Source organism: Aspergillus melleus, assembly GCF_016097325.1.
Source record: "Aspergillus melleus strain CBS 546.65 chromosome Unknown contig4, whole genome shotgun sequence".
Classification (NCBI taxonomy): Eukaryota; Fungi; Ascomycota; class Eurotiomycetes; order Eurotiales; family Aspergillaceae; genus Aspergillus; species Aspergillus melleus.
The window spans coordinates 1276051-1300126 of NW_025763373.1; the positions used below are offsets into that span (position 1 = coordinate 1276051).

The 24076-nt window shown below is 51.8% G+C and overlaps 8 protein-coding genes and 1 non-coding gene across 9 annotated transcripts; 6 read left to right on the forward strand and 3 right to left on the reverse strand.

Moving 5' to 3' along the window:
• Nucleotides 1-2530: 2530 nt before the first annotated feature.
• On the forward strand, nt 2531-4412 carry LDX57_007394 (uncharacterized protein; the record flags this gene model as incomplete). Its single annotated transcript, XM_046089111.1, has 7 exons — nt 2531-2713; nt 2774-2999; nt 3053-3369; nt 3444-3749; nt 3802-3894; nt 3951-4031; nt 4086-4412. The coding sequence occupies 7 exons, from the start codon at nt 2531-2533 to the stop codon at nt 4410-4412; spliced, it is 1533 nt and encodes a 510-aa protein (XP_045945081.1).
• Nucleotides 4413-5401: 989 nt separating this feature from the next.
• On the forward strand, nt 5402-6289 carry LDX57_007395 (uncharacterized protein; the record flags this gene model as incomplete). Its single annotated transcript, XM_046089112.1, has 1 exon — nt 5402-6289. One exon carries the CDS (start codon nt 5402-5404, stop codon nt 6287-6289), a length of 888 nt encoding a protein of 295 aa, XP_045945082.1.
• A 310-nt stretch (nt 6290-6599) lies between these two features.
• On the forward strand, nt 6600-7289 carry LDX57_007396 (protein kinase domain-containing protein; the record flags this gene model as incomplete). The annotated part of the gene is made up of 1 exon (XM_046089113.1): nt 6600-7289. One exon carries the CDS (start codon nt 6600-6602, stop codon nt 7287-7289), a length of 690 nt encoding a protein of 229 aa, XP_045945083.1.
• Nucleotides 7290-8305: 1016 nt separating this feature from the next.
• Nucleotides 8306-9781, reverse strand: LDX57_007397 (flavin monoamine oxidase family protein; the record flags this gene model as incomplete). Its single annotated transcript, XM_046089114.1, has 1 exon — nt 8306-9781. The coding sequence occupies one exon, from the start codon at nt 9779-9781 to the stop codon at nt 8306-8308; it is 1476 nt and encodes a 491-aa protein (XP_045945084.1).
• A 3056-nt stretch (nt 9782-12837) lies between these two features.
• On the forward strand, nt 12838-14586 carry LDX57_007398 (putative tannase; the record flags this gene model as incomplete). Its single annotated transcript, XM_046089115.1, has 1 exon — nt 12838-14586. One exon carries the CDS (start codon nt 12838-12840, stop codon nt 14584-14586), a length of 1749 nt encoding a protein of 582 aa, XP_045945085.1.
• Nucleotides 14587-15515: 929 nt separating this feature from the next.
• LDX57_007399 lies at nt 15516-15625 on the forward strand. Its single transcript has one exon. It is a non-coding gene; the product is annotated as a tRNA-Ser (tRNA).
• A 298-nt stretch (nt 15626-15923) lies between these two features.
• On the reverse strand, nt 15924-17980 carry LDX57_007400 (flavin-containing monooxygenase; the record flags this gene model as incomplete). The annotated part of the gene is made up of 3 exons (XM_046089116.1): nt 15924-16850; nt 16913-17073; nt 17125-17980. The coding sequence occupies 3 exons, from the start codon at nt 17978-17980 to the stop codon at nt 15924-15926; spliced, it is 1944 nt and encodes a 647-aa protein (XP_045945086.1).
• Nucleotides 17981-18628: 648 nt separating this feature from the next.
• Nucleotides 18629-19645, forward strand: LDX57_007401 (uncharacterized protein; the record flags this gene model as incomplete). Its single annotated transcript, XM_046089117.1, has 1 exon — nt 18629-19645. The coding sequence occupies one exon, from the start codon at nt 18629-18631 to the stop codon at nt 19643-19645; it is 1017 nt and encodes a 338-aa protein (XP_045945087.1).
• A 2606-nt stretch (nt 19646-22251) lies between these two features.
• On the reverse strand, nt 22252-23868 carry LDX57_007402 (uncharacterized protein; the record flags this gene model as incomplete). The annotated part of the gene is made up of 2 exons (XM_046089118.1): nt 22252-22393; nt 22625-23868. The coding sequence occupies 2 exons, from the start codon at nt 23866-23868 to the stop codon at nt 22252-22254; spliced, it is 1386 nt and encodes a 461-aa protein (XP_045945088.1).
• Between the last annotated feature and the right edge of the window lie 208 nt (nt 23869-24076).

Here is a 24076-nt window from a genome sequence, read left to right on the forward strand (position 1 = left end):
CCCTTTTATCACGTTGGATGGTAAGCCCGGGAGCACAATCATGTGTTGGTCAGCCGGTCAGCCAGTCGCAGTCGGGATGACAGGGTCAGACAGTCAGACTGGCACTGTCAGACAGACAAGGCAGACTCGGGTAACCACGAAGGGCTTAGGAAGAAGGGGCCAGAGTCACCTACCCTACCCTGGTTTCCTGCCCTACTAAGGGCGCCTTGGAAGAAGAAGGAAAAAGCAAACAACAGATCAGCAATCAACAGCCCGTCTCGGCCGTTCCCCGAACAGTTGCGTGAGCACAACCCTGGGTAGACTAGGCTAGGCGAAGGCTGGCTGGCTGGCTGGCTGGGGTTTGCTGAACAAAGGCAACTGGAACCAACGGCGCATAACCCTGTGCCCAGTGCTCGCCCTTGCTCTGAATCACATCACAGGCCATTTCCCTTTCCTTTCTGTGTTCCCCCACATTTTCCCGGCACACCCCTGTCAACACCGATGTTGCTTGGCCCAAACTTATTGGCAGATGGAAAATGGTGGTGGCTGTGTCGGCATGGATGCAGGATTCACCACCGGATACTCCGTGTTCCCATACATGCCCTATTCCTATAAAGCTCTAGCGCAGTCCTTGCTAATACGAAGTTGTCTTTTTACTTTTGCTGATATGAGCAGATCCGCATGGGTGTTTGTTATGCAACTTTACCCAAAGCGTTGACACAGGTACGTTGGTCGGTCATTATTATCTGTATCTCTCAGCCTTCCATCCCTGTCCCGTCCTACTCTGCCCTGTTCTTGATGGGCAAGGGCTGAGTGATATATGTCAAATGACGCGATGCACCCTTTCCTGTCGGAAAGGCAAGACCGATGATTTGTGGTTATTTTTGGAAACAATCAGACGCTGCGATGAACTGACAGTAATGAATTCTGACGGCGGCCTAGGCGCAACTCGATTCGGTGTCCAGCGATAACTGATGGGTCTGAAGGCGAGTTCGGCCGCAGATACGCGCCCATGTGTATTCACAGCAGTCTTTCTTATTGGCCTTTGAAACCCGACGATTCCAGGTTAGGGAACAAGGCATGAGCATTCCACAGGACCTCCGAACCTTCCTTCGAGGCAACTTTTTCCCAATTTTTGAGGGGCGAAAGACAATGTACTCTGATCCCGAATATATAACCCCTTGCCCCAGGCGTGCCCGCGCCGGTGGAGAGCTTCATTAAGTAAATTGAAAGTGATGCCACGAGGGCTTTTTGCTCCCCTCTTACCCGTTTTTCACCTTTGATACCCCTTTTCCGACTTGTATTTCTAGCTTCTTACTCAACCACGCAGACCGTCGCGGTCGCTATGAGTAGGACCCGCGTCTATGCGAGGAGACCTCATCATGTCATCGAGGGAAAATACATGGATCCCAAACGGCTCGTGAGTCTACTGCGGGATGAGTACGGGCAGTACAACTTCCGCGTCGAGGTAAATTGCGTCCTTCTGAACTGGTTGAACGACCTCAGAGGAGGCCTCCTTGGTTGATGAGGTTTCGATAGTTACGACTGGACACGTATAAGATCTATGTGTCGGATAATACAACAGCCAAGTCCGCCGGTCTTACCGAAGTGCGTTCTTTGCCCCCTGTGTTGATTTCTTTGCCCGGGTGACTTAGGGCTGACGGGCAGGTGACCAGGAACAAATTAACAGCTGCCGGGTCTTCCTATAACACACGACCCACCCTGATGACTTCACGACCTTATCTTGTTTTTTGAATGTTTTTTCAACATCATTCTGGCAATGGTGACACTCATATGAATTCTTTGGCCTTTGGTCCTAAACGTCCGCACAGCGAGTCTGAAAAACCGGTTGGGGAAATGACCCGACGGTGTACAGTACCAAGCAGTGCGAGGGGAACTTGCATTTGGTGTGACGGCAGAGGCAGTAATGGGGACAGGGATGAGCTGATTGACATGTACTATATCCATGCCTAGCATAGACTTGATCGTTTTGGGTATTGCTCAGCACTCGTATATGCATCCTTGCCGCCCAGCAGTAGCGTAGATGACCGGTCCAGTGAGAGCCAGAAGATTGCGTCAGCAGGAAAAATGTAACCACACTATCGGCGACTTTGCTCGGTCCGATTGGCCTTTATCTTCAAAGGCTGTACGGAGTAAGGTCGGCGAGACGCTACGTTTGTCTAGCCTCACGCGTCAGCCGCAGATGGTTTGCCTCTCGGTAATTCAGAGTCCTGGGTCCAGTCGTCGGGGCGGAGCAGCGACGTTCACTGTGAAAACGCCTCGCTGTGCCATCGCAGTCATCTTCTTTACTCATAGTCGAGCCTCAAGAACGTTCCACGTGATGAAGACTAGGCGACTGTGGCGATGGCATTCTGCCTGTAGACTGGGGAAGCAATAGAGGCCGTACGCCGTAGAACGGCAGGACGAGAATCGCGATATCACGATAGTAATATAAAAGAATGCGTTCCACAACTCGAATGAATGCTAGGTGGTGTCAGCCACAATAAATTCAGATAATTTCACTATGGGTCCATTTTCCGCTCCATCCTATATGGATCATCATCTAGCCGAGAAGATCGAGTCTCGGTCGCACGACCTGTTCAAAGCGCGAAACGATCGCCCGCAGCTAGAAGTTACCACTTTTGATCGGACAAGGAGCAGTGCCGAAAAATGGTTACTACAAATCAAACAGCATCTAAGCATCGATGAATCTTCACAGTTGCACTCACTGACGGTAAGGTAACCCGTGCCCTATATCCGGCAAAAGCTGATTAATGGATTGCTGTGAGCCCAGGTTGATACCGAGGCCTGTGCCCAAATTTATACAATCCGACATCTACGGTCGTGGACAACGCTGAATATATCCCGCGAACTGTTTGAACGCTTGCTAACAACCTACAACGTGTTTCCCCATTTCTGGAAAACCGTCCTAACGTTCGGACGAAAGACGGAAGAAAATGAATATGCTTTTCCGACGTTTCGGGCGAAGGGCTCGTGTGGCGAGCATGGGAAATATGAAGGTTCGATTCCTGCGAAAGGTGTTCGATGATATCGAAGCTGACTGATAGCACAGAATTGACATACGTGATTCGGCGAGTGGAGAGAAACAATCGCCCCGTTGAACAGGGCGAGTGCCCTTGGTCCATCCGCCAAACGGGGGTATATCACAAATTGCGATACCCAGGCAGTGCCTCCCAAGATAAATCGGTGTTTATATTGGTGGCGCCGTCGCGAGCAGCCGAAGATGATATTGCAGCGTGCTTTCGAGAGACCTCTCTCGAGAAAGACACCATGAACCCAGCGTTTGCAGTACACGAACGGCTCGTCGTGGACAGTTTGAGGGGCTGGATGGAATATATGGCATGGTTGGAGGAAGAGTCCAAGCAAAAGGTATGATCCCTTTTTCTCGTTGAAGCAATGTAGAATATGAAATGTCAGAGGGGCTGACTCAATCAATGTCTTAGTCGAATCGCGTCCTCGTCTCGGATATTGACAGCAAAAAGATTTACTTCAGCGCCGACGATCGCCAGCGATTAAAGCAACTAGAGGACTACATCACGGACCTGATTGTAATACTCCAGACCATGAGCGACACCATATCCCGCCTTGCGAAAAGCTGCCGGCAATACTGCGAGATCGGTTGTCAGGATAGGAATACATGTTCGTGCTGCTACATGGTTGAAGAATTCGAAGCGTATGCGGCAGAGACTCGAGTGTATTTGCAGCGCGCGGAGGTTCTCAAAGCTCGAGTGCGATCGACAGAACAACTGGTAGGCTTCCATCGAGTATCCGATCGAAAGGAGTGCTAATCAATGACGGCAGTTATCTGATTTACTTGGCTATGAGGAAACCAGAGCGTTGAAGCGATTAGCGCAGATATCCCATGAAGAAAGTCACAACATCACCGAGCTTACAGTGCGTGAGGCCACATGCTTGACACAAAGCGCCGCTGACCATGATGTCTGATATAGAAGCGAAGCGTTCAAGACGCTGCGGCAGTGAAAATGCTGACAATCGTCGGCCTTGTGTATTTGCCTACCACCATTGTAGCGGTACGTTGGGTTCTGCTTGCTACCCTCGAAAGAAGACTGATTGCATTCTGTCAGAATTTCTTCTCAACCGAGTTTGTGAAGGTCAATGACCAAGGAGATATGAATGTTTCGAGAGACGTTTGGATCATGGCCGTTTGTGCCATTCCTTTGACCTTCATCACGATCGGAGTATGGTGGTTCTGCGTGCGATATGAGCCATGGATTGATTCAAGACAGAAAATGAAGCACTTCATTGATCTCTGTCTGCGAAGGAAGAAGAAGGAAGAGGGAGATTTGGAAGGAGGCATCCAGCATGTACTTATCAGGAAGGAGTCCACCATGTTCAGCTTGATGAGTTCGTTTACGGATCGCTGGCCATCTCCCAAGAAGCCAGATTCATGACACTTAATAGAAATGAAATCGTTTTTCTGTGTCCGTTTTTACCTTTTTTCGTTTTCCTCGCCAGTACGTACGTTTGGATATACATCATCTCTGGGAGCGGGTCACTGACCGAATAAGCCCTAACGAACGAGGATCGGCCCAGGCGAAATCTCTCTGCAACGTGACTGAAAGAGAAAGAACAGGAATCTTCTGGCTCCCTCCACAGAATACGAGAAAGCCCAGTTAGCTAAGCAGGTGAACGACAGGGTAATTTGCGCCCCAGCCTCGACCGGACTTTGTCCTCGGCAGCCCGTCCACTCGTACCCCGGCCTCGAGCAGTGCGGGGACAGTGGCATTATGATCAGGTTAGCAACAGTATATGCTTTCATTCCCTCGGAAATAGCAGACAGCTGAATCGGGACTTCTCGACAACGTAGACATGGTGGAGGAGTAAGCACAGCAGCAACTGCAAAACATCGTGACCACAAGGAAGAACCCCCCGGTCTCACGCCTCTCACTGCCTCCCTCGGTCAGCTTTTAATTGGCCCCTTCGCCGGTAACAGTGGCTGTGAGACGAGTAACTGAGGCTCGCCAGTGGTTCCGGTGGTTAGTAATTTGCGAGGTTAACTAGTGAGTCCGTGGAGTGCAATGGTCGATTGTGGCCGTCCGTTCCCTTCTTCGCATTGCCTCCCTCCGTCATCCGTCCGCCTACTCAACCACTCTTCCGGCTCTTACCCATCTACCACCCATCATATACACCCCTAACTCGACACTCCTTTCTAATTTCGCCATCTTTTGCCTTCCCCATCACTCTTTGTCTTCTCATTAGCTTTCCTATCAATTAGAAGTTTTTTCTTTCAAATCCGACTAGGCGTGTCCACCTTCGGTGTGGAGTGGTCTCCTACATCGTCGCTCGCCTCCGTCAACCAATCCGTCTTCCATGCGTCAAATCGCCACGAGAACAATAGCCCGTGCCACAGCTTCGGATATATACCCTATTCCGGCGTGACATGATGAAGCTCCTATCGCTGGTCCTCTTTCCCCTGCAGTGCTTGTTTGTATGCTTTCGTCGTCGGAAACCGCAGCAGCGAATTCAGGCTCCCATCACCGAGCCCGAGCACATCCCCGGAGATGAACGACCTTTGCTTGCTGACCCCGTGGCAATAAGCGATAGCAAAGGACTATGTCCTCCGAGTATGTGTCGAGAAGCATCAACGGCCAGCTCCAGATCCGTGCAAACCGAGCCTGACTATAAACAACTGAACCCCGCATTGGCGCATCTGCGAAAATGCCTCCGAGAAGCAGTCCTCGAGTGTCCCGTTGATGGATACAAACTGTTCATACCAACGTCAACTCTCAAGCGACTCATAGACGAGGACACGGTGCGCTCAATTCTCAAAGAAGGCAAGCTGGTGGCACTGGATCAAATAGAGGAAACAACCCGGCACATTCTCCAACGCTCTCGAAAACTCTTCGCTATCTTGGTTGATCGCGATAAGGCTTGGTTCATAAGTGATTTCTTGGACGAAGGAATAGATGATGAAGACCTGCCTTTTATAAGAAGGTCCAGCGTCGGGGAACAGACCTTGACGTTGGAGACCAGTCAACGACGGCGCATAAAGACTCTCGAAAGCTGGGACCGTGAGTCTCTCAAGACGTTTGAAGACGAGCAATACCGCATGTTGGCGCCACTACTGGAGGTTAAGACACACCACGAGTTTACCGAGCTTCAGACCCTTCCTTATATTGCATTGAGCGCGGCGGATCCTCAGGAGGGCACCAGTGCCGAGGGCGGCTATGGCGAAGTCTTTCAGGCATGTATCCATCCCGATCACCACAATTTCTGGGAGTACCCTACATACAAGGTTAGTAAACTGGGAGTGGTGACCGTCGCATAATTGAGCTTTGCCTGCACGTTATATGTCTGTGGCTTACTCGGTGTCTCCTCCTTAGGACCAAGGACTGCTGGTCGCGGTCAAAAGGCTCTACTCCTCCCAGGAGTCCTCCTTCAAGGCCGAGAGACAATTCCACGAAGTTTTGGGCACTAATTACCCCCATGTGCATGTCATCGACCTGCTCTTCACCTATAAGAAAGGAGGCAAATATCACCTAGTGTTTCCGTGGGCGGACGGGAGCCTCCGAAGATACTGGCAAGCGAGACCGACGCCTCCATTCGACGTGCGAACACTGTTGTGGTCTTTGAAGCAGATGGTAGGGATTGCCAGCGGGCTCTCTTTAATCCACCAGTTCAACGACGGTACACTTTTCGGGCGGCATGGCGACATAAAGGCCGACAACATCCTTTGGTTTGCGCGTCTGCATGGCTATGATGACCAGGATGGCATCTTGCAAATCGCCGACATGGGTCTGGCTAGTGTCCATCGCCTGGGATCCCGATCCAACGTGAACCCAGCATCTATCACCGTTCCCTCCACATATGCTCCGCCCGATGCATTCCGAGGGAGACGGATATCTCGAGCGTGGGACATCTGGAGCCTGGGTTGCATGTACCTCGAGTTCGTCACATGGTTCGTACTCGGCTATGAAGCCATCGAGGATTTTGCCAACTGGAGAGGCAACGACGATGACAACCCGGAATTCAGCTCCGACTGCTTCTACACGACTGACTATCAGGGAATCCGGTCCTCGGTCTTCGAATGGGTTGATCACCTAAGGAGCCAAGAGAGATGCTCCGCAGTCATTCACGATTTATTGGACTTGATCATGAGAGACATGATCGTTCTGGAACCTCAGTTGCGCAGTTCGTCGCAAAGCGTCTGGCAGAAACTGACCGAAATTTTCAGTACTGCCGAGAAGAATCGAGAGTACCTGCTGAAGCCTATGCCCGTGCCAGCGGATCGGCCGTTGCTGGATGAGTATTTCTCAGATTCAACCTGACCTTATAAGGTCTTTATTTTGTACCACGACCGTGACTCACCCAACCATTCTGCATCCATCTGTATACCCACTGTAACACACATTGTTTGCTTTTCTTTTCTCCTCCACCCCGCCTGTTATCTTTTGCACCTGGTTGTGGTCGATGTGAACGGGGTTGTTTATGTAACTTGAGACGAGAGATGTAGAGTATACGTTGACGTGAGCGATGATCATGAGATTTACAAGAATAGGTAGGTGTATAGGGGCTTTAATATCTAGATAGGTTTATGATTGCACGGCATGGGATGAGATGGGTTATGACCGATCAAGGGCAAACTTAGGCTTAATAGTTCTTTCTTTTAATGTTAACCAACAAACAACTCAGCCATGCGTTTTAATGACGTGGCGCAGTCGCAGTCGCTACATGAATTTAAAAAATAACTATAAAAAAAAGGAAACAAATACTTAGTCTGCGAGTAAAACCAGTTTAAAGCATCGATAGCAAAGCGAAACAAGGAATGATGAACATGGTAAGAGGTGAACCCTGTTCAGATCGAGCCACTGACCAGGTAGATTACTCTGAGTTGGATCAAAGCCAATTGATTCTCCTCTCTCCTTCTACTTCATTGACTCATTGATTGCCACTGTTTATTGTCTTCTACTGAGTTCTTCTTTCTCGCTCAAGATTATGTATCGCAGGACGCAAGTCTTCGGATGGGAAACCCATCCTATATAAGGACCACGTCAGATACATCGCTTGGCGTCGCGGTCAGAGCGTGTAAGAACGTTGTGGCAAATGCGAGGCCCATCAACTTCGGTATTCGATTAGCTCATGCCAGTAGTAAGAAGAGAGAATGTGCTGTAAGGTGGACAGCATGGCCTAGATACACAGGATGGCTAGGGTAGCATTTTTAGAGTAACACCGGATCGCAAGAGGACTTGTTGAACGAGATTGAGTAAATGTTTCCCTGTTCAATGCTCAATGTTGAGTTTATCAATAGCCATTGTAGACAGTTAGACAAGAACAACCATGTAGTCTAGAAAGCATCCAGAATCTCCTTTGCAACCCTCTCCCCCGACCTCACGGCCCCATCCATATAACCCGTCCAGTACTCCGCCGTCTCGGTGCCCGCGAAATGGATTCCACCCACTGGCTTCCTGAGATAGTCCTCGCCATATCTCGTTAATACCCCTGGCGGCGCATACGCTACCGGTCCACCTCTGGAGAACTCCTCATGGTCCCAGCGCTGAATAACCCACGAGCTGACATTCGCCGCCTGCGGTCCAAAATACCGCACGTAGTCCTTGACCACCTCGTCCTGGATCTCCTTCTCCGTCAACCGATCCAACCACCTCATCTGGTCCGCCTCCATGAATCCCATAATGGCGCCAAAGCTCCCGTCCGGCGGCGAACTGTCGAACGTCGAGCGCACCGCCCCCGAATCGCTTAGCACCTGCGCGTTGAGGCCCTTCTCGCGCCACCACGGCGAGTCATAGATTGCGATCGCCTTGCCCAGCGCTCCCATCGGCATGCGCTGCGTCAGTTGGTCCCTCCCCGGCGGTAGCAGCGGATCGTAGGAGATCCTCGCAGCCAGAGGCGGCGACATCGCAACAACAACATGCTTCGCCGTGACCGTATGCCCATCCGACTGTACCGTGTACTTCCCCTCCTCTGCCTTCCGGACCGCGCGCACCGGCGAATTCAACAGGATCTTCTCATCCCCCAGCTTCGACGCCAGCCTCGTCGCCAGCAGCCCCGTCCCGCCGCGGATCCGACTATCCTGCGCGGCGCCCGTCACGCCCGTCAACCTCTCCAAGGTGCCCACGGAGGTCTCGTTCCCCGCCGCCGCAATATAAGCCGCGATGTAGAGCAGCGACGGCTCCGCCATGCTCGTCGACCAGATCGCCCCAACCCCTAATTCCAGGAGAAACCGCGCATCCGAATGCGTCAACATCCCATCCGCAAACGTCTGCAACGTCACCTCATCCCACCGCGTCGCATTTGCATGCTTCCACGGCGCCCCGACATTAATACTCTCCGCCATACGATCCAACTCGCCGATCAGCGCAACGGCCTGGAGGAGCGCATCGGTGCTAATCCCCGGCGGGAGGCCCGTGGAGGTATTCGGATCATAATGCGAGGCCGTGCCATTGCGGTACAGCGTGTTATTGCCGAGATTGTAGGTCGGGAATTGGGCGAGCCCGAGTTCGTCTGCGAGCGCGATCACGCGGTCTTGTGTCGGTCCGACGAATTCGGCACCGGCTTCGGTGAATCCCCCGCCTTGCACGGGGACGTTGTAGACGCGACCGCCGACGCGATCGCGCGCTTCGAGCACCACGAAGGATTTACCTGCCGCGGAGAGGTCTTTGGCGGCGCTGAGGCCGGAAAGGCCGCCGCCGATGATGGCGACGTCGACGTCGGCGTCGATGGTGGTTTTGTGGGAGGAGGAGGCCGCGCCCGTTAGGGCTAGGGAGAGGAGCAAGAGCCCTGGGAGGTGGTTGTTTGTATACATACTTGTTCACCAACCCCTTCGCATAGATGATAATAATACAGAATGATGGAGAGAATTAAATTGAGTAGAGAAATCAGTGTAGTACCCAGGATCAACGGTCTACTTTATACCCGGAGTGCACTTGCCTCGTCGAGGCGAAGTCCAAGACAATGTGATGCATGTAATACACTGCCTTGAATAGAGTCGCTCGGCACTCGGGGGTATTTGGTCACCCCAATCCTGGAAGAGCAACTCTCGTGTCGATCGTTGACTTGCAGCAATAATCCTTCGTACTCCGTGCTTTATTTCCGTCTATTGTCCTGTCTTTAACAATGTCTCTACCTTGATGCCGAGCCCCGAACTGCCTAAACAGTTCTAACTCAAGCTATCCTCCGAGACGACCGAGAAAATGTCATACTAACACCGAATACCGAACGAGACATATACGGTATATGTTCACGAGCAGAAACTGGGAATCTTGATCTGTTCAACATGAAAAGAAAAGGAAGACAAGAGTCAGCGAATTGCCCCCAAAGATAAAAATAAAACCGGGGTGTGGTCATAGCAGCAATTCTACCGGAGCTGATGCACCCTGCCTCCGCCTCAATGTCCGATGCCAAGAGAGAAGAGTCAAGGGTCCCTGGTTGGTAATCTCCGTCTGTCTGTCGGTGTGTAATCATACGATTTTTGGACTTGCTAATGATATTATACTCTATTTCGTTCTCTCTTCTTTCTATTTTCTTCGTTTGTAGGCGGGACGGTTTCGATGATATCATCTGTTGGCCATGTTTTGTAGATAGATATCTCCAACAACCCGCAGTCCGTCGGGTATACAGACCCGGGTAAATTCTCAGACAAGGGCACCCGCTTAAGTATAATAGATACACAACAGGGCAAGAAAGCGATAATCTACCTCAGTTGTGAAACCCAAATAAGAGCCGGTGGTCCGCCCACCTCCGCCTAGAGGGCACGGCGATCTGCCAGGGCGGGCACCTGTGTACCTTTTTTCCTCTTGGGTGGACGTAGGTCCGTCTTGGCAGGTGGGTTCTGATAGATTAATTCAGATTAACTTATATTAAGTAGCATGGAAAGAGTCTGGGCAGTCTAGACTGCACCATGAGTTATGAGAGTCCATATGGAGTAACTACTAGGTCAGGAAGTGTGAAATTGCAGTTAGCTATGTAGCATGCTCTATGCATTGAGACATTGCAAGATCATATCCGTATTTCTTAGGGCTACAACAACCACATTACATCGGTCTTCCTCGTGGATGAACTGTTGAAAATCTGCCTTTACTCGTTTGGTCTCCTGGGTTGGCATACCACTCTAGTTGGTAATAAACACGGGGACAAACCAGGGAGCAGAACACTTCTTTACTTCCTGTCAATTCCAAGCTACAGTTGAAGTTCTTGTTCCGTGTGTTTACAAATGCCAAGTCTAATGGTGACCGTCTTGATATGGTTGTGGGCGAAACGAGCGCCGCTACTATTTCTCCTGCATTAGCTTATCGCGCATTGTATTTCACATCTGCTCCTTCACTCAATATCTTCACAAAGAATCAAATATCCGATGCGTCGAGTAAGGCCCTTCATTGTTTATGGCTGCCGGGTCATAACATTAAAGGTACCCTCGCCAAGACCCGTGGTGTTTTTGACTGGATGAAGCATTCCTTTCGGCAATTTCGGGCATCAGAGACTTTGGGGCAGGATCAGGCTAGTCAGAAGGTATTGATCCTTCCAGATTCAATGCATTGAAAGCAAAGTACCCAGTCAACTTTGCAGTGGAGTGTCACATTGGTAGCTTCATTCATCAAAACCCTCGCCGAGCAATTCACTCTGACAGATAGACCCCGATGGTGAATTCTGAAAACGACTCACTCCACTTGTTGAGAGTTTACGAGACAGAAGTCAAAGCCTGGTACACCCCTCGATGGAACCTGCAACGCACCAGGCAAACGTATGCGTAAGAAGTCTACTCCTGACCGGATCTAGTCCACTCGACTAATGAATAATCATCTGAAGTAACGCTGGAGTCAACCTCCCACAAACCTCCCACACTCCCACAATACCCACATCTTGCGCTATACTCCATAGGGACCGGTTGAAGAGCTCAGCTCCGAGCAGATAGAGAGGAATTTCAGCGGTGACTGAGCATGTCCGAGGACGTTGCAAAATGGGAGTTAATCGCCATTTGTATATCTGTGCCGGTTTCTCTCAAGGCTGATATCCTTCTAATCAGATACTAACAATGTCAGCACGAAGAGAACACTCCTTGCATATTCACCAGAGAACAAAGGTATTGATGGTTTTGCTTATTCCCGAATCTCCGAGGAAAGGTCGGCGCTATCTTCCGAATGCGGCTAGACCTGTCCCACAACCTCAGGCACCCTCGAAAATCTTCGGAAGTTGGCGGATTTTGTCCGGCAGGAAGACTTTCTTATAATTTATAATTGAGTTGAAACAAGACGAGAGAAGAGTCAATTGAGTCCTGACTGTGTGATCCGTGATCCATGACTTCATTGCATGGTCGGGAACCCTCGAGCGGAGGAAGTAAACAGACCGGGAACCCGCCCTGTCAGGCTGAACATGAAGATGGACATGGGAAAGCTTAGGACCTGGCGACATCACTTCTGCGGCACTTCTCCGGACGGGTCAATCTCTTCCGCACCAAGGCAGATAGCGTGACATTCGGCACTCTGATTCCTGACGAAAAGCTTGTGGAGACCAATTAAGCTTACCCCCAACCAGCAGCAATCAGCGCGTTTCAATCAATCTTATCAAGATCTTTTTACTCGGTTCCACCCATATGCCGCGTCAGCCCTGGAATGGCTGTTGCAAATGATGAGGACCGTGAAATGACGCGGCATATCAGTCTATTCCTGGCTAGAAATTTCTTGGCTTCGTTGCCACGCAATATTTGGCTTCAGTCTGGCACGTTGAAACGGAAGCCTGAAGTCTACGAGGCTGATCATCGCAGATTGATCGAAGTATAAATAGGCCCGATTCGCCGATGAATTATGGGTTCCCTGTTAAGCAAGATCATTCATTTCTCACACTCGTTTCTTCTAACTTTCCATTATGCGCCCCCAGTCCAGCGCAGCTATCGCTGCCCTGGCAGCAACGGCTAACGCCGCGTCTCTGACCGATATCTGCACCAAGTCCAACGTGCAGAACGCCCTTCCTTCTAACGGCACCTTGCTGGGAATTGATCTCATCCCCTCCGCCGTCACCGCCAGCCCCGTCTACAACGCCTCCGCTGGCATGGGCAGTACCGAGACCTACACCTACTGCAACGTGACCGTCACCTACACCCACACCGGCAAGGACGACGAAGTGGTCATCAAGTACGCCTTCCCCAAGCCGTCTGACTTCAAGAAGCGCTTCTATGTCGCCGGTGGAGGCGGATTCTCGCTCTCCAGCGACGCCACCGGTGGTCTCTCCTACGGTGCCGTCGGCGGTGCCACCTCGGCCGGCTACGACGCCTTCGACAACAGCTACGACGACGTGGTGCTGTACGGCAACGGTTCGATCAACTGGGATGCCACTCACATGTTCGGCTACCAGGCCCTCGGCGAGATGACCTCCCTCGGCAAGGTCCTCACGCGCGGTTTCTACGGCCTCTCCACCGACTCCAAGGTCTACACCTACTACGAAGGCTGCTCGGACGGCGGCCGCGAAGGCATGAGCCAAGTGCAGCGCTGGGGCGAGGAGTACGACGGCGTGATCGCCGGCGCGCCCGCCTTCCGGTTCGCGCAGCAGCAAGTCCACCACGTCTACCCGGCCACCATCGAGCACACGATGGACTACTACCCTCCGCCCTGCGAGCTGGACAAGATCGTCAACGCCACCATCGCCGCTTGCGACCCTCTCGACGGCCGCACTGACGGCGTCATCTCCCGTACCGACCTTTGCAAGCTCAACTTCAACCTCACCTCCATCATCGGCGAGCCCTACCACTGCGCCGCGCAGACCAGCACCTCGCTGGGCTTCGGCTTCAGCAAGCGCCAAGCCCCGGGCAGCACGACTAGCTACCAACCCGAGCAGAACGGCACGGTGACCGCCGAAGGAGTGGCCGTCGCCCAGGCCGTTTACGATGGACTCCACAACAGCAAGGGCCAGCGCGCCTACCTCTCCTGGCAAATCGGTTCCGACCTTAGCGACGCAGCACCCACCTACAACAGCAACACCAGCGCCTGGGAGCTCAGCATCCCCTCCACTGGGGGCGAATACGTCACCAAGTTCGTGCAGCTCCTTGACCTCGACAACCTAAGCGACTTGAACAACGTGACCTACGACACGCTCGTCGACTGGATGACGACCGGCATGGTGCGGTACATGGACAGTCTCCAGACCACCCTGCCGGACCTCACCCCCTTCCAGTCCTCCGGCGGCAAGCTGCTCCACTACCACGGCGAATCCGACCCCAGCATCCCCGCCGCCTCATCGGTGCACTACTGGCAATCCGTGCGCGCCATCATGTACCCTCATCTCTCAGACCAGGAGAGCCTGAAAGCCCTCGAGGACTGGTACCAGTTCTACCTCGTCCCTGGCGCGGCGCACTGCGGCTCGAACTCCCTGCAGCCCGGCCCGTACCCGCAGAACAACATGGAGACGATGATTGACTGGGTGGAGAACGGCAAGAAACCGAGTCGGTTGAACGCGACGGTCTCGTCGGGTGATCATGCGGGCGAGACGCAGATGCTGTGCCAGTGGCCTACTCGGCCCCTGTGGAGTGGTAATAGCTCGGTGTTTAAATGTGTGGATGATGAGAAGTCGATCGAGAGCTGGACTTATGAGTTCTCGGCGTTCAAGGTGCCTGTTTACTAGGTGGTCTGGACTGTGGGTTGTATTATAGCTGCGAGAGAGAGACAGGAGAGGAAAGTGTATATGTACTGTACTGTGCTACTGTATTCCGAGGAGCTAACCATTCGTCAAAATATCACGCTCTAATAGAGATTAATCCAAGACCACTAGCCAGGTCGGATAGAGTTAAACCCACTTCATTCCCTTCCCAATAGAATCCTCCTAGCAATTACCTAACCGATCTTCTGCGAATCATCCGCTCCGAAAGTCATTCTATATATAATTCATCTCCTTCCATAGTACACCTAGTTAGTCTCTATTGTCTATCGGGTCATTTCAGACCACCCATACACGCTGAACAAGGCGAATGAAAACCGAAAAGATAAAAAATTAAGAACCAAGAAATAAAGACCATGACAAAAAGACAGAGCTGTAGAACGTCTCTGCGGGCTTTACGAACAGCATAATAGATGGACATTGATTTAGTTGCTAGAGGTGTTGTGAATGCCTGAGGCGCCCTGTGCCAAGCATTTCGCTGTCGATCACTATTAGAGGTTTATTTCTTGCAACATCAGTTCATGAAGAATAACTTAGAGAGTTAGCGTTGGTTTAGTTGAATATGTAAATTGCTTACTTATTCTACAAGTTGTTCTTGATCACTGCGGTGCGTATCTCGCTTTACACTCCTGGTGGGTTAGGGCATAAGTCAAAAATATATACCGCTGTGGGATAAAATCGACAAAACAATGGGGATGTACTCGCGGAGTTGGTCCCAATTGGAGCCCAAAAGGTCGCTGAAAACCGGCGGTCTTAAATATCGAGCAGATAGCTAAGGTGCAGCTATGGATCATCTGCAGTAGAAAAAATGGCCAGTGTTGTGGATGTCTGCATTATCATGATAATTACGATGAAAGGAGTCATGTGTGGCACTCTCTTCAACAATCGGGCAATCGGGCAATTTGGCCGAGTGGTCAAGGCGTAAGACTCGAATTTAGCGGTCTCGTACCTCAAATATTGATATCTTATCCCTTCGGGGTCGCAGGTTCGAATCCTGCAGTTGTCGATTCTAGTTGCTTTTCTTCTTTTTGTTGTTCTGGTGTGTCTTGCCTTCTCTTTTTGGAATCATTGTGGTCGCTTCATACAGCCCAACTCGTCGGATCGACTTGATCAAAATTGGCCTTCAACAAACTTGACTAATTTGGCCAGCCTACCTACATACAGCCCTTCAGTGCAAACGCGTAAAGTCGCATTTGAATAACAACAACTGGGGACACACTTCATACCGTCCAAATGGCCATGTTTATGAACGCCGTTTCACATCAATGGAAAAGTCTACTACATACATACTAAGATCAGTGATCTCACAAAGAATCCTGCACAGGGACCATAGTCTCAACAATCCGTGGCTTCTTCCTCGGACTGCCCTCTTCTTCAACAAGCTCCGCTACCTCCACTGTGGATTCCACCTTCGCTGTCCCCTCCGCAGCCCCATTACTCCGAGTCTGACCCCCGGCCGCCGCTAACTTCGCCTGTCTATGCAATTGTCTCGGCGGCAAACTCCCCGTCTTCGCCATCTGCAGGGTACGTTTCCTCCGACTCCCCCACGCCCCGTCATCCTTCTCTCGAATGTAATACCCCAGATCCGCCGTCGGATCCCACTCCGTCTGCGAAACCCCGATCCCCAGCCACGAGAACCGATTCCCCGTATACTCGATGTCCCAATCATCGGCCCTTGGCTCTCTCAGCGCCTCCAGGTAATGCAATGTACTGCCGGGCCACGTCGTGGGGACTCGTCCTCCAATTTTGTGGCCGTTGTGTGAGTTGCGGCACCGATCTGTCCATACGGCTTTCTCCATGAAGGAGGCCACGTGGGCTTTGAAGTCCTCGCCTGCGCGCTTCTTGGGCGCCATGCTGTGGATCGGCTCCGTTTGGAACCGGTCTATGAATGAGCAGATGTAATCTGCTTGGGCTTCGATGGCGATCAGCGTGGGGCCGTTGGATACGGGCGTCCAGGGTCCGAGCATCGTGAAGGTGTTGGGGTACTCTGGGATGCCGACACCCATGTAGCCGGAGATCGAGGCTGCTTGTTCGGTCTGTAGGTTGCGGGCAGAGGGGCCGACTACGGGATAACGAGGGACGTAGGATGTGTTGAATCCCGTGGCGCAGATGATCACGTCTCCCTCGTGCTGCTGCTCTTCGTCGTTGGTGTTGCTGGTGCTGGTGCAGCCGGATTCGGTGAAGGAGGTGACGCTGCCGTGGACGATGGTGACGTTGTCCTTTTGGAGGGTCTATGTGGTATTAGTAGATGACCATTGGAGAGAAGAGAGAGCTGATGGGAATGAGGATATACCTTCAGATATCGGAACCCGGAGGGGACAACTCGTTTGCAACCCACGGCAAAGTCGGGGATGAGTTTCTCCTCTAGCTCCTTGTCTTTGAAGAGCTTCTTCATTTCCGATTCTAGGAGGTCCTTGCACTGTTGTTGCAGGATCGTGTTTTTGAGATAGACCGCTAATATTTTGTTAGCTTCCCATTATCCAGATCAGTTCGCAGACAACATACTGAAGATACTATTCATCGTGCGCTCATTATCCTGCCTCAACTTCAACACGCTCGCCGGGTCCTTCACAAACTGCTCAATCTGCTCCTTTGAGAACGTTCCCGCCTCGGTGCTAATATCCGGCAACACCCACACCGGCGACCGGATGAAGATCTTCACGCTCTTCGCGATCGGCTGAATCGCCGGAAGAATCTGCACTGCGGACGAACCGCCCCCGATGAGAAGCACATCACGACCTGCTAGAGACACACTATCGTCGTAATCCGCGCTGTGCAGCTTAGTGCCCCGATAGTCATCCAGCCCCGGCACATCCGGCCAGGCTGGGTTGTTCAGATACCCCGTGGCATGCACGAGGATATGACACCAGTCGGACACTGTCTCGCCGGATTCAAGGTCCCGAGTCTGTACGTTCCATTGGCCTTTCTCGGCGTCCCATTGAGTGTGGGTGACGAGATGCGAGAGCCGGATGTACGGGGCTAGATTGTACTTCTTAGCAAAGTCCGCGAAGTAGCTGCGGATCTCGCGCGAGCCGGCGTACACGGAGGACCAGTCGGCCTTGGGCTCGAACGAGTAGACGTAGTTGTGCGAGGGCACGTCGCAGGCACAGCCGGGATAGCGGTTTTCGTACCATGTGCCGGAGACGTCGGGGTTCTTTTCGTAAATCTGTAGACAAAAACATCTATGAGAAACTTGAATCACGTATAAGGGGCAGGATCGAGGAGCGCATACTGTGAGAGAATAGTTGCTAAAGGACCGCTGCAGTTTGTATGCGAGACAGAGTCCCGAGGCACCAGCACCAATGCAAATGATCTTTACATGGCGCTCGTGGTGAATGGCATCTTCGCGAGAGGGATCCATTGTGGATCAGTTGAATGGGCGCAAAAACTTGGAGCACAAGCGATGCAGATATTTTACACTCCACGGACAAGGAGGGAATTACGTGGGATATATTGATCAGCAATACAGGCGCAGTCATTTCCAGTTACCTCCCTCGACCAAGCCTACGAAGGCCCAGAAGCTGACATGACCATCGGAGTCCCTCGGCAGGCAGTGCCCTGATTCCATGATTCCATGCTTCCAAGGAAGGATTGATAGGGTATGCACTACGCAGTACTAGGCAAGGCAGACTGGCCACTGAGCAGACAGTGGCCCCGACGGCTGATGCGATCGACAGAGAAAAGATAAAACGAACTAAAAGTGGCGGCGAGTTCCGCATTTCAGCCCCAATTTCTATACCCCGTAATTGACGCTAAATTCTCACCTGAACCAGGGGATGTTCCCAAATGCCCAACAGGTGAATTACTAATTCATAATTGCATCGCCAGTCTCAAACAAAGAAAGTCAATCTTATATTAATCATTTGATCCGACCGCTGAAACGGCCTTGGACCCCATCCTAGTTATCGCCTTGATCTCTTGAATCTCTTTCCGATCAGCTCTCTCTTTTCTCTTTTCTTCTTACCTCATCTTCTCTCCCACATCAGGCCACTCTTCCTCTGACATCGTCATGGCACCTCTTGTACTTCTGACCGGCGCTACCGGCTACGTCGGCTCGCACGTCCTGCTGGACGCCCTGCGCAACGGCTACAATGTCCGCATCACTGCGCGCTCCGCCGAGAAGGCGCAAAAAGTGCTCTCCAACCCCGTCGTGCAGTCGCTAAACCCCGGCTCGCGACTCACCTCCGTCGTCGTCCCCGACATCACAGTCGAGGGCGCCTTCGACGAGGCCCTCCAGGACATCACCTCCGTGATCCACGTCGGGTCACCGCTGCCCATGCCGGGCGCGGATCCCCTGACAGACGTCTACCAGCCCACAGTCAAGGGCATTTCCAATCTCTTGACCTCCGCGCTGCGCTTCCCCAGCATCACCCGCATCGTCATCACCTCCTCCATCGTCGCCAACCTGTCGCCCATGCCCGACCCCAACGTCACCGTCACGGCGGCCTCGCGCGTGCCCCTCCCCGCACCAGAGACTCTAAACAACGTCTTCGAAGCCTACATCTTCGGCAAGATCAACGAGATCAACAACACCGACGCCTTTGTGGCTAACCAAAAACCCCATTTCTCGGTCGCGCACGTCATCCCGGGCTACATCTTCGGGCGCAACGACCTCTACCCCGGCGACAACGCCGCCTTCCTCACCAACAGCTCCAACGGCATCCTCATCGCCAGCGTCACGGGCAACGAGGTCCCGAACCCCGTCCACAAGGGCTTCGTGCACATCAAGGACCTCGCAACCCTGCATCTCCAGGTCCTGGAGTACGCGCCGACCGAGGGCTCCCCGCGGGCGTTTGGTGCCTGTAACCCCGCCGACTATGCCCTGGCGTATGACTACGTCGCGAAGGCCTACCCCAAAGCTACGGCTGAGGGGGTGTTCTCGCGGGGCTCGATCCCCACGCTGCCGGCGCCGTATGATTCCAGCGAGACGGAGCGGGTGCTAGGCTTTCAGTTCCGGTCGTTCGAGACGGCGGTGGTAGATGCGGCGGGGCAGTTTTTGGAGAATCTTGGGAAGGAGAAGGCGTGATTTTCTTTTCCCGCTTGTTTGGCTATCTGTCTGGTTTTTTTTTTTTGCCTGGCTGGGGCCTTTTTTCTTCTTCTCGAGTCTCACATGTTACTAGATTGAAACGAATTCCATGGTAAAAAAATGAAGAAAATAAAATTGAACTGGACTGGGACGTAATCATACCTATCCTATCCAATCGGCCACCACGCGATCGAGAACACGCTCAGCTCAACGCAAGTCTAGACATAACCAGACGGCCTGATCCCAATGCCATAACCTGTAACCCCGACGATGAAAATCCCTCATGAACGCGTCCGCAACCCCGAGCCAACTCCGTGTGCCTGTAAAATCACTCCGTAGTCTGTATGCACCATGCAGTCATCCAAGCAACGCGATTATGAAATAATTTCGTCTTATTCACATTTCCAGGATTATCAGAATCCATCATAATCCACCTCCAGTACTCCACAACAAGGCCAGAAATCCTGGATCAATAAGCTCCACCAAGTCGAAATGCTTCTTTAAAATCAAACGGCGGGTTGGAAACACCCGTTGTCAGCACTAATTCGGCTGTGCACTGTGCAGCATCCAGAATCCAGGCAATGCAACTTGAGTTGACTGATCATTTGGGGGCCGAGACATACTCAGACATTAATACAGCACAGTACTGTGTAACGGTGTGATGGAAAAACTACTGTAAGTGTGAAGGCATGTAGAATTGGACGCAGGGGGCCAGTAGTTTTGCTTTTGCTTGTGCTTTTACTACAATCTGACTGCATAAGTAGTGGGGTTTTGTCGGACGATCACCGACTCGGAGGATTTAGAGATTTGCAGACTAAACTGGGTAGACTCGGTGGAGATTGTCAATTAGGTAGGAAACGGTGTAGTAGTAGCGTGAATGGGTTGGTTACTATAATTTGATTCCATTCAGTTCAGTTAAATCCTAAATCTAGAGATGGATAGCGAAAGATAGTAAACTGTACACCGTGTACATTGTACTCAACGAAACCAACGAATAATAGGTGAAGCATGCAAAAGCCCCGGCGAAAACTCCCCACTTTCTAATTTATTTTTGACTTCCACTAACCTCGACGTAGCAACGCTAAACAGGAATCAGTAACCCCCGCCGCAGCTGAATCGCCCATTTCGGCCTGGCCTCCCTTGCAGCGCCTTGGCTGCACCGCACGAGTCAATTTGGCCTGTCTCTGGCGTGGTTGACAGGGTTCCCCTCTCTTGTACAGGTCTGCACCCGAGGCTGATAGGCTCGCTCGGACACGCTTACTTTGAGCTATTTACGGGTACATGATCCATATGCCCATGCCGGATCAGGTCGGCCGAGCGAGTCGCTTGGGCGTTCTCTTAGTACCTAGTAGGTACAGTAGTTTTGGAGTAGTGAATACTACGCTGTAGGGATGTAGTCAATAGTATGCAAGTATCAGGTCAATAATGGTTGCATCCGTTTCGAAACGGATCATTTCCTCAAACACCAACAATACCTAAAAACCGCCTCGACTGATCCAAGGCTACTCACATCCACGTTCCAGTGAAAGAGGTGCAGGGGTACCGGTACTCCGAAACAGGTTCCTTGACACAAAATCACATAGTAGGGTTACACTCAAGATAAGTCACGTTCAAGTTTAACATAACAGCCCCCAAACCCGCAGACACGGACAGCAGCGATGATAAGCATTGCCGTGCCTGAAGAATACCTACTCGGTAACTAGGTAACAATTAATCATCCAGCCCGTGGGGCAATTAGCAGCGAAAGCCACGTTATTCGTGCTTTTAGCCATTCTTCACGCTGCTGGGGGCCGAAACCGATAAGCCTGGAAGGAATGGGAAATTGGGTATGTTGGTGATCCAACTGCGGCACAAGACTTTTGGGGTCTGCTCTAACTGCTGCAGAGTTGCCGTTCTGGATCAAGGGAGGAGTCGGACCTCCGCTCGTTCTCAAGAAGGATGAGGCGAAGGATGAGGAAGGTGATGAGGATTTTTGGTTTTTTCCTTTTTTCGCTTGTTTTTATTTTTTATTTATTCTATTATATTCTATTTTTTCTTGAATATCTGTATGGTTTCCTGCTGATTATAGGCGTCTTTTCCCATATGGCGCATCCTTGCTTTGCATGATGTGTTTCTAATTCCAGGTTCTCTGTCCTACTCAGCGTACCCTGCTCGTTACTATTGTTAGATTTGACTTTCTAATTGATTCCGAGTAGAAGAAAAGACCGCAAGCAAATACAATAAAAATGATCAACGAAATCACGCATTCTAAGAATAAGCCCCGAATTCACATGAGAAAAAAAAAAAATCTAACCAACCCAAAACTCCGCCCAGGACCGCTATGAACAATACACGTAACAAAAATAAATACAATCTATTCCTCCTCTCACATGGCCATGGCCATGGGGGCCATGTTCCACATGTATCATGTACAGCAGTACTCCGTCGTGCAGTGCACCCAATTCGACGGGAACCCACATCCAAACATCCTTGTCTGTCTGACGGAAACAATTCTGCACGTAGAAAATCAAAATAATCACCGAGTTGTCAGATTGTCAGTCAGTAGTTGGCACCTTCTTCACCCGTTTCTGCAATAATCGGCACTTTGCACCCATGTCGGTCAGATTTTAGCAGGCCCTGCCGCAGCCGCTACTAACCAGCTTCGGCCCTTGGCCGTTTATATAGGATACCACGCGCAGGTCTCCACCTGGTTGGATTGAGCATCCAATGTACGTGTGCAGGCCTCGTTCGTGCAGGGCGTCCGCGTGGCTGGGGGCGAGACAATGGATTTGTTAGATTTGGAGTTGGGAATGTTCAGACGAGGGGGAGGGCGAATCAGTGAAGAGGTAAGGAGTGAGTGAGGGGAAGGCCAAGGATGACAAGGACAGGGATGGTTACAAGGACATGGACAAGGGCAGGGAAGTGAGAATCGATGGCGAACATCACGTCATGACGAAAAAAAAAAGAAATAAAAAAAGAAACGGAGGGAAAAGAACTTACACCATCTTCCGCAGAACCGTCCCGTAATCTCGTCGCAAAGGACTTCCTCCTCCCTGGGTGACCATATAGTCGTGCACTGTATTCATGGTATGTTCATCGCTGCGGGCGTAATGGCGAACAGGGATGTAGATCTTGACCTTGAGCGCTGATCGTCCGGGGCGAAATTCCACGTTGTAGAGAAGGCCGGTGGTACGATGGCCCTTGCTGCCGAGAGACTGGGTCTCCGGCGCGCCAGCCTGATCGAAAAGAGCGTCCCAGAGGGTCCGCAGGTTCTGAAGCCCGCGGGCCATGTCTTCGTCCTCCATGTCTGATAGCCGGCCGCCTAGAGTCATCATTTGACGGACGGAGGCGAAGCTCGTAGCGCGGTTACGAAAGTAGATTTTCAGCCGCGATTGGGCCGGCGGGTCATTGTCGATTGCTAACATGTCCATCTCCAAAGGTGGGGTCAGGGGGTCGCGCGCAAAGTCTTGGAAGGTGTGTAGGGCCTCGAGGGAGGTACAACCGGGGGCACTGGCAATGGCGGCGCTGATCACGTCGAGATTGGACTGGTGGGTCGCGCGGGCTTGGAAACCCGGGAAGAAGTAGGCTTTGCTGGTGATGGCGGCGTCGGCCGAAAGGTCGAAAGCGTAAAAGATCTTGGATGGGTGGCCTTCCATAAGCCTCGTGCCCGTTGGGGTCTTGGGTGTCAGAAAATGGTCAAAGTGTTGGAACCAGGCCATGTGGGTATCTGGTAGGGGTAGGGCTGCGGTGAGAGCCTTGCGAAAGGAGAGGTCGGCTTGTTGGTTCTCAGGATCGGTGGGGGTGCCGGCATGGATGCCTACAGGTTCGATGGAGAAGCGGACGGTAGGAGGTTGGTGGTGGCCTGTGTGCCAGTCCCAGCTGAGTTCGATGGGATGGTGATCGTCGGTCATGAAACTGTGCCATTGCGGATCAGGAAGGTAAACTGGCCCCAGGTACGGAGCGATGGTACGGCCGAAGAAGATAAGGATGCGATACTGTGCAGCAGATGAATAGCCGGCCTCTTCAAGCAAGGCGCTGACGAGCAATCCCGACGTGTGCCACCAGTACGCGCTGTGAGAGTCGAGTTGTAGCTCGGCCGTGACCTGTTGGAAGACGGGAGACTGTAAGGGATAAATCTTAGGTTGGTGCTTCTGAGGTGTGGTGGAGAGAAGCAGTAGGGAAAGAGGGTTGAGGAGAGAAGTATGGAGCGCTGAAAAGCACGAATGTAGCAGGGTGGAAGCCATGCTGTATATCGTCTGCGGACTAATTTGAAATGCCCGGGAGACAGAGAGAAACGGAGTACCCAGAATAGCTCTATAGCAGATGGCCTCATATATGGCTATGACTGTCCACAAGTCAGACCCGATAGGGGTTTTTATAGTAATCTCGAGGGCATTCCTCAGCGTACTCCTAGACCTTGTAATGGATACATCGGAAAACGGACAGCTAAGC